The 18248-nt window shown below is 32.6% G+C and overlaps 2 protein-coding genes, 1 non-coding gene and 1 pseudogene across 6 annotated transcripts in view; 1 reads left to right on the forward strand and 3 right to left on the reverse strand.

The window, feature by feature from the left end:
* MFSD8 (major facilitator superfamily domain containing 8) overlaps window positions 1-15750 on the forward strand; it is a 103698-nt gene extending 87948 nt beyond the window's left edge. Inside the window, exons 14-16 of the transcript XR_012511948.1 lie at window positions 11973-12109; window positions 12798-12872; window positions 12972-15750. The gene's annotated coding sequence lies outside the window, so the exon portion shown is untranslated. The remainder of the gene's footprint in view (window positions 1-11972; window positions 12110-12797; window positions 12873-12971) is intronic.
* Window positions 1220-18245, reverse strand: PLK4 (polo like kinase 4). 4 transcript variants are annotated; one of them, XM_010952566.2, is made up of 16 exons: window positions 17979-18245; window positions 17249-17344; window positions 16310-16405; window positions 16114-16228; window positions 12779-13793; window positions 11960-12060; window positions 9830-9966; window positions 8874-8978; window positions 8389-8491; window positions 7292-7441; window positions 5842-5975; window positions 5658-5749; window positions 5368-5512; window positions 4435-4575; window positions 3055-3161; window positions 1220-1861 (listed from the first exon to the last, which is right to left on the reverse strand). In XM_010952566.2, the coding sequence occupies exons 1-16, from the start codon at window positions 18006-18008 to the stop codon at window positions 1759-1761; spliced, it is 2670 nt and encodes an 889-aa protein (XP_010950868.1). In that variant the 5' UTR covers window positions 18009-18245; the 3' UTR covers window positions 1220-1758. The 4 variants fall into 4 exon arrangements, with proteins under 4 accessions (XP_010950868.1, XP_010950866.1, XP_074234885.1 ...); XM_010952564.3 differs by having other exon boundaries at window positions 9830-10197; XM_074378784.1 differs by lacking the exon at window positions 17979-18245 and adding an exon at window positions 17957-17977 and having other exon boundaries at window positions 9830-10197.
* Window positions 6081-6484, reverse strand: LOC105067100 (large ribosomal subunit protein P1 pseudogene; annotated as a pseudogene).
* TRNAT-AGU (transfer RNA threonine (anticodon AGU)) lies at window positions 16818-16890 on the reverse strand. The gene has a single exon. It is a non-coding gene; the product is annotated as a tRNA-Thr (tRNA).
* Window positions 18246-18248: the final 3 nt, after the last annotated feature.

Raw genomic sequence — 18248 nt, forward strand, 5'->3', positions numbered from 1 at the left:
TCTGAAAGAAAACTCACATATGTATATGAAGAGGAAGCTCAATTTGAAAGAAGGGAGGAAAGGAAAAAAACAAGTGTGGTAAGTAGAAAGTACAGAATAAGTTGGGACATAAATGCAATAGAACTGTAAAGACATAGTAAAATAAATCAGAAATGATAATAAATGTCAACAAAGTAAACTACAGAGGTAATTACATTGGATTAAAAAAATTCAGCTATATGGTATGTATGAGAAGCACCTGAAGCATAAAGACACATTAAGACTGAAAAAGATGATGAAAAATACACCTAAATTGTGTCAAAGCAAAATGTATGTCTTTAGCCTTCAACATTTAGCTAGGAGTTCCGTTAATGATTTCCATTTTTAAGGGGAAATTCTTATTTCTAATGATGTTTGTATCCCTAAGAGAAGGGTTTACATAATTTTCGTTGCCAAAGTTGGATTACCAATGTATTAAAATGTGTTAATTCTAACAGATATTGCAAAATTGCTTTATCATTTACACTCTAATCAATAATAACTGAGAATGCCTTGCTCTTCTTAGCACTATTATTTTTTACCAATCTTTTTGATAAAGGGAAATGATTTTGTTTTTATTTTGCATTTCTCCAACTATAAATATGGTTGAGCATATTTTCTTTTGGTTGATCATATGGACTTTCTCCTTTGTGAATTATTTGTTCAAATCTTTTGTCCATTTTTCTAATGGGTTGTTTGTCTTTTTCTTATTAATGTTAACTGTAGAATTTGTTACAGATTATTATTTTTCTTCTCACTGCCTTAGGCAAAAATGTCCAAAACAATGTTGAATAATTATGACATTGGGTATTTCCTGACTATTTAATGGAATTGGCTCCAATATTTGTCTTATTATAAAAATCAGAGGAAGCATTAGACTTAACAGTTTATCATATTTAAGTAGTTTCATTCTCCATTTTATGTTGAGTATTTCATTAACAATGGCTGTCCCACTATCAAATATTCTTTTTCCTCATGTTAATTAATCGCATTGTTAAGTTCTTCAGTGTTAAAATGTTTATCATCATTAAAATATAAAAGTATTTTCAGATAAAGATAGAGAACCAATGTATTTACCATTTGCAAAATTAATTTTTAAAAGTTAATTGGATCCTTTTAAACAGGCAAGATTTAAAAATGAGTTTACTGAGTAACTTATTTTAAATTAAAAGTATTTAATTAAATAAATCAAAAGATAAAGTAACTTATCACTGTATTTATTATTTTTTATAAAATGCATTTGCAGAAATGTTTCATCAGAAACTGGTGCTACAAAAATAAATATAAAACATATATACATGTTTACATATGTTATTTATAACATAAATATACATCATTTACACGTTCAAAATTCAAAAACTCCAGCATGTTTTTTCCATGATTCGTAACATGCCTAGGAAGTAGGGAAAACAAAAACAGCAAAAACATACCACAAACTATTTCTACTTTTGCTTTAAAAGGTTATTCAATACAGATATATGAACACAGTAATTTTGAGAGTATATGTTCTAAGAGCAAAGTTAGGTGTCCTATTTTAACTTTTAACTACTACATTTTTTAAGTGACTCAAGTTTTTCCTGCTTTGTTCTCTCATTAGAATACATCTATATGGTATAGATTAAAATTATCTTTTATGGAAAGGCTTTCTAAAGAAATTTTTTAAAATAAAAAGAAGTCACTTTACTTGAAAGCCAACAAAAATGTTATTTATTAAACTTATATATCTAGAAGGAGCTTTAATCAATGAAAACTAGGAGCTGGATTGGAAAACATCAAAAGGATGGATGAGAGACACTGTAATTTCTGTTTGATGTATTCTGGTAATTTTTCATTTTCTCCATACCTAAATGAAGCAAACAAAAAAAAAGATAAAATCATCACTTTGTCACCTGGTTTGTATGAGTACCAAAAGGCAAGTTACATTTTTTAGTAATTCTTCAATGGCAAAAGGCACCTCAGAAAGATTATACAAAATTATTTATTAGGTAGTGAAATCAAGTTAAGCATGCTCAATTTGTTTCCTTTTAAAATAGATCAATTTCTAAATGTATTAAATAATAAAAAGAAAATCAGATTAAAAAATTTGAACTGACTTTATAATTTCTAAAGCAGGCTGAAAATCTGGATTCCTCATTAAATTGAAGGCCCTAATTTAAAAAAAAAACTAAGCTAAACACATTATAAATACATTTCTATTAAATGTTAACAATTTCCAAAAAACCATATCAAGTGAAATCTGAACTTATATCTCCTGAACCTGGGTTCTACCCATTTTATATATATATATCTACTTTCTAGAGTGTCTGAAAGAGCTGATTTAACAAAACCTCACTTTATGAGTTCTTTAAATGATAGAACTACATATATACACACCAAAGCAGTTGGTAGATAACCACAAATTATATTTGGCCCAAGTATTTTCTCTACTAAAAGCACTTATCATAAAGTAGCATGTTTGTATTGGCATCATCAGCACCCTTCCTCTTTTTCAGGAAGTTATGGTTTGAAATGTGGAAACCAAACTACTGCTTATTCTTGCTATTGCCAGATTCCTCATTGCTAGCAAATTAATTAGCCTGACATACATCCTCATTCAGAATGAATGTGTACATTCAGAAGTCTTTTAAACATTAATCACTTTATATTAGATCAGGGGATATAGCTTTTCATTTGGGAAAAATCATCTGGTTATCTATTAAAAGAAAGATTCCCTGTTTCTATGTTCTCTTTACTTTGAACTTAGAAGTTCATTACTACTGAAAGGGCCAACCTAGTTAGACTAAAGGAATACTAATGCTAAAGGAATCTAACCATTTGGAGTGGATTATCCATACCAATTACCCTGCATTCATGTAGATACTTATAAAATATGTGTTAAAAAGATGATATGCACTACTATGAATATTTAACAATTTAAATAATAGTATTAACTTTGTCAACATGAAAACAGTAACTTTATTAGGTCATTTATTTCAACAGACAGAAAACAAAATTATAGCAAAGAGCTGAACGTCAACCAGTATTTTAAGAACTTACCTAGTTGTCTGACCATTTGGTGATGTATAACTAATAGAAGACACTCCTGCCTGCACGACCAACTGGGACCCATCATTAAACTGAACCCACACAGCTCCACTAGTTAACTAGAAAAATAATAAGCATCATAATTACTATACAGTAGAGGATATGAAGTTCTTAAAAGGTATTTGTGTTTAAAAGGTTTTTCATATAGTAAAAAAAAAAAAAAAAACCTTTCAGGTAACTACAAATTTGGGGCTGTGATGGTAGTAACACTGAGAATATTCATGTCTTTTCAGATTATTCCTTTAATAGGGCATCATAATATTAAAATTATTCTACATAAATCCCATTCCCCATTCTTTCCCACTAGGATATCTGATCAGGTTTCCTCCCACCCTCCACCAAAGTATGTCCAACCAAGAAGAGATTTAGGAAATAACCAAGCAACGTTTTATTAAATTAGAATTTCACTCTATTCTCTATTCTTTATTCTTAGGCCATAAGATTTTCTATTCTGCCTGAGTTGTCAGATCTTTGCTTTTGAAACTTGTTCCTCAAGTCTCTAATATATACAATGTGCCACTCCAAACAGAGTACAGAGAAGACACGGATACCAGAATCAAATAGACCTGGGTTTACATCCAGACTCTGGCAACTAATGAATAGGAATATGTAAGTCAACCATCCATTATGAACCATAATTTTACTATCTATAAAAAAAGATAACATCAACATTTATTTTGGGAAATGAGACAATATATGTGGAAAACATAGTACCACATAGCAGGTACTCAACAAATGTTGAGTTCCCTTCCCTTTATTTCCTACCCTCATTAAGGACTAGACTGTATTTTACTTCACTGTAAGTAAAAATTACATGTCCTATGCTCAAAAGTCTCTACGAGTCAAGCTTTCAGATAATATACATAAAGGTTTACACCTACATAAAATTCTGAAACAATGTAAAAATGTAAAACAATGTAAAAGCTTAAAACAATGTAAACTTAATTTTTAAATGCAAAAATTCTTTTCTGCCTAATCAAAGTTACTCTAGTAATATAGATTACAAATAGTTTCTAGAACTTGTAAAATGCCCTGTACATTCTCAGCTCATTAACAATTAGCCATTACCATGACCTCTACTTTAAAAACAAAATGGCAAAAACAGGTCACCCAGGCTCTAGCAGGGAGTTTATTACCAACAGTATCTAGAGTTTTCCAACTGTATACAAATAAAAATATGTTAAAATTATTAATGATGTAACCAACGCAAAAAACATATAAAAACTTTCTTGCAAAGAGAAATTTTAAAATAATTATATTTTTTGGTAATTGTCTAATCACTGTGGGAACTACTTTGTACTGAGAAAATTCACTTTCCTAAAAATTTCTCACCTGTGTAGCCCAACCAACATTTTTCACAAAAACAGACTTCAAAAGTTGTGCTGATTTAGGGAGACAATCTTTTAGACTACTAGAAGAGATGTTTGTTCCAGAAGCTGCACCTGTAAGGCCAAGTCCTTCATTTGTAACCATCTACAAACAGAAAAAGGTAGGAAGGTATTATTCCACAGCATTCTAATAAGCCACCTCCAGCCAAAGTAGAAAATGAGTGGATTTTCATTAGCTAAAATTAATTGTTTAAAAACAATATTAAAAAATAATCATATTATAGAAAATTAGAAAAATACAGAACAGAAAAAAAAATCAGAAAGTTAGTGTTTTCGTTTTGGTAGATTTCTTTTGTCTTTTTTCCCGAAGGTATACTTTTTTCATAGCTGCAATTAGTTTGTATGTTTGTGTGTGTGAGTACACATATACATATATACACATAGAGAGATATTTTTTAATGTTGCATTTTACTACATTGCTATATAGTCTTCATGGACATGTTAGTTCATTGAGTAAAAATATAAGTTTATTTAACCATGATTCTATCATGGATTTTAAGGCAGATAATGGTACTTGACCACTAAAAAGAAAACATATATGTTAATATATTTAGCTTTTTCTCAGATGGGTCAGGGTAGGCCATGCTGAGGTAACATTTAAACTGAGACCCGAAGGATGAGAATTAGCTGTTAAGGGGTTTGGGAATAGAATTCCAGGTCATAAGAATAGCATGTGAAAAGGCCCTGAGAGTTTGGCTTAATCAAGGAACTAAAAGAAGGCTTCCAAGGCTCAAGCAGAGAGTGTGGGATAAAGTAGCCCAGGATGAGGCTGGGAAAGTAAGTAGGTGATAGGCCACAGTAAGGAGTTTTAATTTTATATCAACATCAGGCAATCATTGAAGAGTTTAAAGTAAAGAAGTGACATATATTCACTTACAGAAGGATTGAGTATGGGTGCCTGTTTCAGAGTAGCAGCACTCTTAATGATTCTATTTGAAGATGGTGTATCTCTCATCAGGTAGTTTGGATCCACAGAAGGAGGAGGTGATAAAGTCTTAGGTGAACTAGTACTACTAGGTTTTCTAAAGGAAAAAGACATGTCCAAATACATTCTCTTAAAGCTGTCAATTTACAGAAAACAAAAAAAATGCTCATAATGTAAATATGAAACTTTTAAAAACATTTCTGAACATTTAAGCCATATTTAGTAAACTTTCAAAAATTTACCTTCCTATGATTATTGGGAAAAAGGGAGCATTTCCACTTTTCTTTTCCTCTTCTGAAATGATGCATTCCAACGCTAAACAAATACGGTGGCCCTATTTCAAAAGAGTGCTTTCTGTCATTACTTCACCTGTCATTTGCAATATTATTAATTGCTAAGAAAAATCTACTACAAGTAGGTACATACCTCATTAGCATGGTCCATATACATTTTTATTTCCTCTTTTAAGCTATTAACTTCACTTTCACCTTTTAAGGTATAAGATTTCCCAGTTTTTTCGATCACCTGAACTGAATCTTCTGTTTTATGTATCTTTGCTCCTTAAAAAACAAGAAAACTCTTTTATCATTTCTTTAAATATTCCTAGATTTATATATTCATTATCATACAACAGTATACATAATGGTTCCTAGATCGAGGTATTATTTATGTATTCATTTAATTTATTTAAAGAGCTCAGCTTTTTATTCAATCTGTTACTAAAGAGGTTTAGTTAAAAAGACCAAAGCCCATGTCATCATCAGACTCCTCAGATTCTTCCTTTGCTTCCACTTTCTTCTCCTCAGCTAGGGCAGCAGTGGTGGAGGGGCCGGACTTCTTCCTGGTACAGCACCAGCTGCTGGGGCAGGTCCACCAGCCCTTACGTTGCAGATGAGGCTCCCGATATTGAAACTGGCCAAAGCCTTTGCAAACAAGCCTGGCCAAAAGGTTCAGCATTTACACTGGCTGCTTTAAGGAGGGCATTGATCTTCTCCTCTGTGACTGTCACCTCATTGTCATTAAGGAAAAGGGCCAAGTGGATGCAGGCGAGCTCGGAGACCGAGGCCATGGTGCAGGAGAGTTCTAGGCAGGTGCTGCCAGGCATGGTGCTAGTCGCCAGATAAAGTGAGGGTCTCACCCCAACACAGCTTTAGCTTACTGAAGGACCGAGTACCTTCCAAGGTATCATTTATATTCACTTACTGACCATTAATAAAATGAACCTCTCAAAGTAGTATTCAATAAATATAGGCCATCCATTTTTCTTTTCTGCATATATGTGGATGAAGTTTAATATTTTTATATTTTAAAAAAAAAAATCACTGCTCTCATACAAAAATGTAAGTGGAGGACAGGTATAATTATGTCTACTATGTGAGTGTACATGCTATATATCCCTTAAAGGAGGAAGCTTTATAGATTAAAAAGTAAACATCTCTAGAGAACAGATTTAAAAAATAAGAGTCTCTGGTTCAACCTTATCCTTTTGTGACATTTATTATTCTCATAATTTGGTATATGTCCATTTAATTTCTAATAAGAAACAGGATAGTTTATTTCATGTTGTTTTTATAGTATCAATCTTGATATTGTTAAATTGGAGCCAAATAGGGAAAGAGAATTAATATACATTTTAGACAATAAATTGTTTACAAGAAAGTATATATAAATAAATTTTGATTAACATTTGACATATAATATACTCTGCTGTATTATTTACATATGGAAATACAAATATTATGGAGATATATATATATACATACACACACACATGCACACACATATAAAACTCGCTGTGTTGAATTGAAAAAAAACCCCCACAACTACTAAGTTACAAACTAAAGGGAAAAAATTACCATTTCTAAATGGTACTTACCATCATAAAACCAAACCTCAAAATCAGCACCAGGGGAATTCTCCATCAAAACACATTTAGCATATCTTGTAAAATAAGTGATTTTGGGAGATTTAGATCTTACAAGCTGTACAAATCTGGAAGCATATTGATATTTTCGCCAGTACTTTTCTAGGGAGAAAAAAGGAAACAGTTACCTCATGTTACGGAATAAAGTATTGGCTTGACATAAATTCTATAAAAGTTTAATATTTATTTTTACTCTTCCTCAAAAATTCAAGTTGATAGGTTAATAATCCTATTACCAAAATAAAAATATTTTAGAGATATAAGTCCATAATTTTAATGAAAAATAAAGACAGTATAATAAAGTTTCCAAGAAGCATGTAACAAAATCTAATGATTAGTATCACGATTATTTAAAAAATCACTATTAAAAGTAAGATAATAATTCAAGGAAAAGTTTAATAAATGAAAAGAGTTCTACCTGAGATATCAGAACCAAATGACTTTCAGGAAAAGAAGTGCAGCTCTTTTTATATTAATTTTTGCAGTTCCCTATAACTATGGGTATTTATAGTATTTAATAGTTTTATCTGTTTAAATTTCTAATATGGTTAGATTAGATAGATTCTCTTATTTGTCTCTTTTCACCTCGGTGAAGTCTTACTATTCAGTAGTTAATTTCCCAATCCATAATATCCAGAAGCTGAACTGGGAGTCAAATTTGGTTAACCACAATTATAAATAATCATTATGTAGCACAGTAATATTTCCAAAAGTCAAAAACTACTTCACGTTGAATTTTTAACATGATTCTAGACAAACTATAACTAGTGTACAGATTATATTTGTACATATAACTAATATGTAACATAACTAATATTCCAGAGTTAGTTTCTAACTAAATAAATAGAATCAAATGCCATTATAACAACAGAATATGAACAAACATTGGATTAGTAAGGTACAGCACATCTCACTGGATATAAAGTATGAAAACAGGACCTGCAGTCTGATCGAAGCCAAGATATTTACAATCTATGCTATCCACATGTATAGAGTTTATGTATATATATATCCATTATCTAAATTTATTCCTTGGTAAATTTACATACCTGGTAAATTGTCAAAACTGTACCTACTGATGTTGTCAGTAGGTAAGGGCGGTCTATCAGCAAGAGGAAAACCTCTTCCATCATTTGGATAATAAATAGTGATCTGCCAAAAAATTTTTAAGAACTTTAATTATATGCCATTAAGTCTGAGCATTGTATTTTGTTACTAAAATTATAAAAAGAGCTCTCATGTGATAGTAAATATTATTCTATTGAAAATGCTAAATATTCTCTAAAAGTAATTTTTTTGCTCTTTAAACTTAAGCCTAAAATTTAGATTTTATTACTAGTTATAATCATTCTTTAAACCACACTAATTTATTTAAATATGTACAGTATGCTATTTTAGTTTTGAATTTCAGAGACACTATCATGTCAGGAAAACTGATTAAAAAAATTTTTTTAAAGAATATTATTATAGAATGAATGGAATGCTAAGTGCATAAGTGATGAAGCTACAAGATAATAAAGTTAATTCACATTACCATATTTCCATCACTAGATATTTGAAGAACTTCTTTCACATATTCTTGAGATGCATACTCCTTTAGAAGCTCCACACATACCTCCTCTGAATCAAGGATGCTCACCTATAAAACAAAACAAACCCCCTAAAATCAATAATAACTCTCTTGTTTACCAGAACAGTTCTGAAATATATATTAGTTAAAAGTACTTAACCATGGCAGAAAGAAAAATTAAAGTAAAAATCAAAAAGCTGCTCCACTGCAACAGTCTAGACTAGAGGTGTATCTGACCACAACTGTGAAGTGTTAAGGAGCAAAGGTAAAAAGGTATAATGAAGTGTGAAATGTTAACCAATGAGCAGAAAGATAGCAGAAGGTAGGGTGGAGAATAAGGACTTTGAAAAGACAATAGCATGCCAAACAAAAGCAAGACTGGGTGAAATGGAAAACAAGGGACAGAGAGGATAAAGAGTCAATTAAAAAATTAAAATCACATTCCCACTTCACACACGACATTAAAAAAAATCCTATACTTAATTTTGTGCATACTCCTTTTTTAAATAGTTTCAGATGTTAAAGTTATATTTTCTAGTTTCATTTTGATTTGAAACTAGGTTAAATGTAGAAATAATAAAAACAAAAGCAAAAGCTAATATTAAATATTAATTTAGTTATTAGGATTGTGAATAAAATATTTAACACAGTATTTAGCCAGTATTATTTTTAAATGTTTTTCATTATCAATAATTTAAAATTCAAAACTTAATATCAATTCACCACATTCACCATTTTTTAAGTACCCAGAAGGAAATAAGAGCTATTTTTCCATAAACACCCACTCTCTTTTCTTTAAGGGAGTTTATCACATACATACCAAAAATACAGGGGCAACTGAAAAAACACCATGTTTAATAGCAGAAACCATATACTCAAGGAAAATATAATACAGTGATTTAGAAAAATAATCAACATACCACAGCCTTTTTGGTTTTCTGTCTGATTGGTTTTAACCTGTAAGCAGTCAAAGGAGATGTAATGCTTCGTAATGTATGTTTCTGATAATCCGATGGTGGCTCCATGCCCCTAGTCTTGTTTTGCTCGGAAAAAGGATCTAAGCCAAAAATAGATTCTTGTTGAATTATCTCAGGTTTATTGTGAAATGCAGTCATATATTTCATGGTATTCAGCTGTTTTGCAGAATGTGCATTATCAGAAATACCGGGGCTCTTTTTGGCTCTTATATCAGTCCAGGCATTTCTTGATGTGTCCTGCAAATCTGGATGGCCCTGGAAATCTCTGTTTGGGCTAATGCTTTTATGCTCAGTAGTTTCTCTTAAATGAGCTGTAATGTACATAGAATAAAGCAATTTAGTGAATAATTAAAAAGTCAAGTCTACACAAAACAATGTCATGCTCGTTACAACAGCATTTTTTTTTTTTGAGGAACAGAAGAAATCTAGTAAAAAAAAAAAGCTCATAATTTTTTTAACAGGCAGTTTCAGATATGGCATAATAAAACAGTGACTTTAAAAGGACATTTTAAGTCAGGCTGCAAAGGAACATCTTTAGTCTAAGACTAGAAAGAAAGGATGTTAATATGAAATTAATTTTTCAATCAAAGCAAACTAGTGACTTAGGTCACCTATTAATACTAAACAAGCAACTGCCAATGCTGCAACAAATACAGATTTGAGAGGAGTTCCCAGGTAATCATCCTATATGATGTGTAAATTTTGCTCTCTTTAAGCTCAGAACTATTCCATCTTTACTTATAAAATATGCAATTAAAACCAAAAAACACTAAAATATATGAAATAGCTTTAATATTGCTAATATTTAACATTATAAATGTATTTGCACCCACATTATTAAAAAAGCTCTTGTTGAACTTTATCCATTTATATTTTATATAGTTTTAGAGTTCATGTGGGAATATTATTTTTTTAAAGCCCTTAAAATGATTAGACTATAAAACTTGGAAGGCAATTTTTCTAATGCTAAACTCTAAAAAAATCTATATCACAGTTTTTCCCTTAAATGACTAAAGTGATTCCCCCAATTCCCATTATGACAAAAAATATCCTGTACCAAATAATATATTTTAAAATTGCAGAAGCACTACTAGATTATTATAAATGAGGTTATTTCAGACATGTCCATGTTACTAAATAAAAGTATCTATAAACACAATATAAGGTTAAGTGCAAGATTAAACATGGCTGTTTGTAGTTTAAAAAACAGAAACTTGAATTTTCAACAAGTACACATGAGAAGATTAATTCTTTTGGGCTCTTGAAAATAATACGCATAAAAAATAGACTCTTGAGGTTGCATAACAAGTCTGCTTAAATTACAACCATAATATGTAATTATGAGGTAATGTGATACTTAGTAAAAAATTATCACCTCCTCTCCATATGTGTCTTCCATATGTTTCTTTTTTATTCTCTCTTTTTCCCATCATTATTTTCCAACTCACCTTCTGTGAATCTGCCATGTTCATTAATGAGAAATGTTTAACTTTCAAACTTTATATCTATAAATAAAATAATGACTTAGATGACAATTGTTTAAAAATGTTTGTTTTGTAGCTATGTACTTTAGTGTATGTGAGGTCCCACTGGTATATTATAAGGTTCATTCACATCACCTTCTACTTAAAAATAAAGTCAACCATCTCTTGATTATTTCTTAGGCACTGATAGCAGATACTTATTATAGAGAGGCTGCAAGAACAGAAGGGTTAAGAGTAAAGCCAGATTTCTTGGGTTACACTCCTGTCTCTTCTATTTATGGACAGTGTAGCTTGGGAGATTAAGCTTTATGCACCACAATTTCCTCATCTGTAAGACAGGATTAACAATAGTATCTTCCTCATATGGTTTTTGTGAGAATTTAGTAAGTTAATAGTATATGTTAAGCATTTAGGACAGTGGCTGGCATAGTAAGTACTCAAAATGTGTTAACAGTTATTATTACTATAACTGCAATATAGTTTATTAAAAATGCATTATTTTCTTAAGAAAAGCCAAAAAGAAAACTGCAGTGCTTGGTAAGTGTCCAAGTCATTAATTTTTTTAATAAATAGTCCATTAAAAACTCACCATTTATTTGCAGATTCCCAAACCATTGTTGCACCATTTCAGTCTGAGCTGTCTGCTCTGGAAATGGAAAAGGAGTTTTTCCTGGACAAAGATGACTGGAGCTAAACAAAGAAAAAAAAAAATCTCATGAACTAAAAAAAAATTTATCAGGTAATAACTTTGTAAGATAAGAATACTTAAAAAGGGAGATCTCTTCTAATACCTAAACAATTTTAGATTAACTGAAGAACCCAATATTTGCATAACTGAATTGTCTCTGAGAAGCTAAATTCCCATGCCAAGATGCCCATGACACTGTGATAATGTTTCTATATGGCTACTGTCCTCTTGTAATTTAAGCATAAAAATCAAAGATCAAAAAAGAAAAAAAAATTAGTCACTAAAAAAACTAGCCTTCATGTGAGAAGCAGTCAATAATATGATTATTCATCACTTAGTCTCAGTTTCTCTTTCTCTGTGTGCGTGTGAGCATAGTTACTATTAGAGTACTTTAGGGATCAAACATGTTTAATATATGATTACACTGGAGACCTACTTCATATAATGACATTAAAAATTCCCAAGTATTAAACATATACTATAAATACATTCATGAGCACACACACATTTTAAGAGATTCGTAACCATAATTCAAAATCATCATTCTGATTCTTTTCCTATTAAGAAACAAAAATCATAGTTAAGAATTGCCCACAGAACATCTGACATTGTCAGAAAAAAGGTAACGCCTCCCCCCTTAATTAAATAGATGCAGCTTCATGTTTGTGCTAATAACATGTTTATGGAAAAGTAAAATGCTTTTGATAGAATTATCCTTACAGTGCTTGATTGTTATCAGGTCTTTCAAAAGATCCAGAACTATTGGATGTCTTTTCTTTAAAGAAGTGAAAAATATTAGCGTTGCTGTTTGTGGGTGAGTATCTTTCTTCATTTTCATCTACTTTTGATCTTTTGGATTTTGAAAGCATATCCGCTGAGTGACATCGTTCCACTGTATACGTTTTTGCTCCAGACTGACCAGATCTATCAGACGAATGGGCTCTACGAAGATATCGAGAATGTGGCCTCTCTTCTGCCTCTTGGATTACTCTTCCCCTTCCACTATTACTGGTTCCTTGTTCTTGATTTCCCCACTGATTATAAAAGCTGCTTCCATCTCCTGAAGGAGAAAAATCACTTGAATTTTTATTCTTTGGAAATACAGTCATTTTATTTGGGAGTGGCTGATCAATCAAAAGTCGTCTTCTGTCAAATAAACTACCACTTATACTGGTACTGGAAGAAGCCGTGATTGCAGTAGAAATTGTGGCATGTCCACTGTCAATTGAGTCTTCTACAGTTCCTGAATCTTTACTTTTTGTTGAAGCATTTCGGGACATAAAAGGATGGTCTAATACTGAAGACAGACTTAAACGATCTGCTGGATTTCTACGAAGTAACTGGTGAATAAGGTCCTTGGCCTCTCTTGACAAAAAAGTTGGCATTTCATAATCTGCCAATACTACTTTATTTAATGTGTTCTTGACTGTGTCGGTGTCAAAAGGTGGTCTCCCAATTAGCAGGGTATAAAACATACAGCCCAAGGACCAAATATCAGATTCAAGTCCATGTGCACTTCGAGTTGCAATTTCTGGAGAAATGTAATTAGGAGTTCCACATAAAGTATAGTGTTTCTCATGTGGCATTTTCAATTGAGTTGCCAGCCCAAAATCGGCAATCTTGATGTTCATATTGCGCGTAAGTAAGAGGTTAGAAAGTGTGAGGTCCCGGTGTAATATACCATGAGAATGAAGATACAACATTCCTGTGATGATCTGGTGCATGAAGTGTCGAGCTGTTAGAATACAAAAAAACTTATAATTTAGAAAATCTGAAAATTCAGTATTTAGAATACATTTTGAAACCCTAGTACATACACCAGTATTATAATTAGTAAACTGGTTTATGGCTCAGTTTTACCAGCCAAAATACCACTCTGATAATTTCATAATATCCTTTAATAATTCCCTTTAATACAACTAAGCACTCCTTTTAATCTTTGTCCTTTGCAACTGATGAGACTTCTATATACAGTTAAGGGAAGCTTAATTTTATTAGGAACTGGGAGAGACTAGAGTTAGCTAGGGTAACAGAAGTCCATAGAAATTAAGAGAGAATATTTACAATCAAATAAAAAATTCATAAATAGATTCAAATTTTAAAAAGAGAAAAAAAGAAAAGCAAGTTAAAGTTCCTTTGATATCCTCCAAAACTTTCCTAAAAAGTAATCACTATTCAGTTTATATGTATTCTTTTAAACTTTTCTTCTATGTGATAACATACATTTAAATCTATAGAAATATATCATAATAAATACTTTTTAAATATAAAAATGGTATAAAAATATATTTATTGCTTTTTTTCCTCACTTCACACTATTTCTTGGAAATATTTGTGTCAGTACACACAGATCTCCATTGTATTTAATTCCTACTGATGAATATTTGGGTCATTTCTGACATTTCAAGATTATAAAAAATATAGCAATAAACATTCTTGTACATGCTTGTTTTCTTGTGCATATATATGGGGTGCTTCTTTATGGTAAATTCAAGAAGTAGAGTCACTGGGTTGAAAGATAAAATTTAGTAATTCAATACCTTGCCAAATTGCCCTCCAAAAGGCAATTATTTTCAAGCACATCCTTGTTAACATTTGGTAATCTCAATCCAATGGGTAAAACTGATACTCATTATTTTAGTTAGCATTATTATGATTATTGTTGACTTTGAGCATCTTTTCATATGTTCACTGGCCAGTTATACTTATTCTTCTGTGAACAGTCCACTTATATCCCCTGTCCATTCTCCTATTCAGTTATCTTTTTCGTTTTAGGCATTCCTTATATTTTAAATATTAATTTGCCAGCCATTTATTTTACAAATATTTTCTTCCTATCTTTGACTTTTAAATTTGTTAACAGTATCTTTTGTCTAACACATTCTTAATTTTAATTAAGTCAAACTGATAATTCATTTCCTATCTTTTGCAAGTTCTGCCTTATTTAAGGACTTCCTATTATACAGTATTATGAAAAATGCAGTACTCATCAATATGTGTATGAATTTACTTTCAATTTGTATTATGGTCTTATTTTCAGTCTAAGGATATGAACATTTCCATAACTTTTTTGTTTGTTTGTTTTTTTGTGGGGGGAGGTAATTAGGTCTATTTATTTTATTTATTCTTAGAGGAGGTACTGGGGATGAACCCAGGACCTCATGCATGCCAAGCACAAGCTCTACTGATTTAGCTATACCCTCCCCACTCCATAACTTTTAATACATATAACCAAATTGTTTTCCAAATGGGTTAAATACAGAATCAAATGGACAAAAAGCCTATCAGCAACTACCCTTCTTAGCCTTCAATCTTAGCCTGCAATCTCAAATAGCTGGGTAAGGTAATTTGAAAACAGTCATTTGTGTGATGCTATATGGACCTTATTGATTCTGACCTGAACTATAAAAAGTTACTTACAAGAAACTGAGGAAGCTGAAACTGACAATATATTTGACAGTTAATAGTGACTTTGTGCTTTTTTTTTTAATGTCTGTATCTTTCAAAGTTAAAAAGTGTATATGATTTGCTTCAAAATATTTGGGGAAACTGGGGAATAAGAAGAGTACAGATGAAACGATCTGACCATGAGTTGATAGTTTTAGAAGGTGAGTGGGAAGTTCATAGGGGCTCATTATATTATTCCCTCAACTTACATGTTTGATATTTTCTGTAATAAATGATTTAAATAAGTTATTTGTGTTTGACTTAGAAACTACTACATTAATAGCATTCTAAAAAGTTTTATTCTAGATTTGAAAGGATAAGCACTTGGTAAATTGTGCCCAATGATGTAATTTAAAATGTTGTTCTGGGAAAAGATGGATAGCAAATTTCTCCTTTTTTACTTCTGTAATGTATGAATTATTTATATGAATTAACAGCTTTTTTAGTTTGGGGGGAAAAATCTTTTGTAGCCCAAAGTAATAATTGAAACAGTTTTACTAAATATTACAAAATAGTATATTCTTCAATACTACAAGGAATAGAATTCATATCTACCAAGAAAAAAATTTTTAAAGGAAAAAAGAAAGAAAAAAAGAAGCACAGCCTACCTTCGTTTTCTGAGAATGGTTTTCTTCTGTTTTTCAGATACCTGTTCATTTCTCCATTATGGCACATTTCTAATACTAGGTACACGTAATTGTTATCTTCAAAATAGTTATAAAGCTGAAATGTAAAAGGGCATAATAAAGTATAATACAGAAAAATTCAATGTCTTTGATCACTTTAATAAAATTTGTATCTTACCTCCAAGATAGAAGGGTGTTTCAATTGGCAATGTATTTTCACCTCATTTTGAACTCTCTGTACCATTCCAGCTTTGCACATGGCTTTCTTATCTATCTAAAAATAACATGAGAGGTTTAAATGTTGATGATAAACTTTCAAATGTGAAATTGTCAAGTCAACTTTGAAAAGAGAGTATACTTTAAAATACTCTTAAGTCCTTTTATCTACTTTTTGAGATCTGTGGTCTGTTTTCCCCATGCACCTAGCACAGTGCTTGGCAGAGTAGACAGTCAATAAGTTTACCCAATGCATTCTAATGCACACTACCAACTTAAAGAATTTAATAGCTCAACTATCATAGCTATAATAACAACAAAAATTTAGCAAAATGTTAAAACTTCCCTTTGCCTACTGGTTTAGATAAATGCTTCTTAATTTGCTTGCGTTACTCCTATTAGACTGACTCCTAACAATCAAGAATAGTATTTTTTTTTTGGTAGGGGTAATTAGGTTTATTTATTTTTAATGGAGGTACTGGGGATTGAACCCAGGACCTTATGCATACTAAGCACGCACTCTACCACTGAGCTATACCCTCCCCCCAAGAATAGTATTTTAACTTGTTACAGTGTAATACAGAACTATGCACAAGTGTATTCTTTTGATTATAAACAAATTATTTGTTCTTTGATTTCTAACAATTACTCCATGCATAAAATTAGGACAGATACCAGGTCTAATGAACATTGTGAAGATAAAACATTTATTTTTTAAGAATCTGCTAAGCTATCCTTAAGTTCAACTGTTGAACCTGGATCTACTGTCTTCTGCCTAAGAAATGGGCATTTTACACAATACAGAAAAGGCTCGCAAGTAAGGAGTTTCTGACATCTCAAGTAGCAAACCTCTCTAGTTACTCGCAAAGTAGAGGTGAGAAGTTGATTAATATATTCTTACCATTTTGATTGCAACTTCCAAACCAGTGTGAATGGACTCAGCTCTGTAGACACCAGCAAATGATCCTTTACCAAGCAGATTTCCAACTTTAAAATCCTTAAAAGTTAAAATTAAAGAATATGTGTGATGACTTTCAGAATTACAAAGGAAAAAAAACAGAAAGGGGCTGGAAAAAGAAGGGAATTTTCACTCAAAATTCAAGTAGGTATTACACCTCGATACAGCAGGTGTCTGGAGTGGAAAGCATGTTGACGCCTTGCGGGTCTCCCTGAGCTTCCAGCTGGGTTCTAGATGGAGCACCCTAATGATATGGTTCCTCAACCTCAGTGTAGCCTCAGCAACTTCTTCCCACCTCTAGCCAACCCCTGAGAGTTAAGGGCCTGAACAGAATCCCGCCGCAGCTCCCGCCGGAGGTAACCGCCATCCCCTTGGAGAAAGAGGGCGACAGCCTTGCCCAGCTCTAGCGCGGCAGATCCGGCGGGATCGCTGACAAGAAGCCGTGGTGTCTAGGGACAGAAGGGCGGGGCTGCGAGCTACTCACCTGTCCCACCGCCACCGCAGCTCGGAGGGGCGGGTCGCTCCGCCCTCAAACAGCCGAGCCCCTGGCGGTTGGGACCCTCCCAAAGCACCTCGGCGCCCACCCAGCAGCTGTTAGCTTCGCCCGATCCCCTTCCTGCCCACGTCGAGTCCCGCCACTTCCACTCCCACCTGCCCTACTGAGTCTTTTCACCTCGATCTTCTCCCCGATGCAGGTCGCCATATTTCCAGGCACCGGTCAGTGCTCCCCGGATTAGCTCCCTTCACACAGTCCTTTCGAGGCAGCGCTCCAAGCAGCAAGCGAGTGTTGGCGCCCATCAGGCTTGACTGTCTAGGCCGCCGCTCCCGGCGACAGCACAGCCACGCAAAGGTCTCCCGGGCACCTTCCGAGGCCTGGGCGGCGCCTCCGCGCTTCCATTTTGAAAAACTCCCGCCGGTTGCCGTCCTAGCAAGGCTAGCGGTG

The sequence above is a fragment of the Camelus bactrianus genome, chromosome 2 (genome assembly GCF_048773025.1).
Source record: "Camelus bactrianus isolate YW-2024 breed Bactrian camel chromosome 2, ASM4877302v1, whole genome shotgun sequence".
Lineage (NCBI taxonomy): Eukaryota > Metazoa > Chordata > Mammalia > Artiodactyla > Camelidae > Camelus > Camelus bactrianus.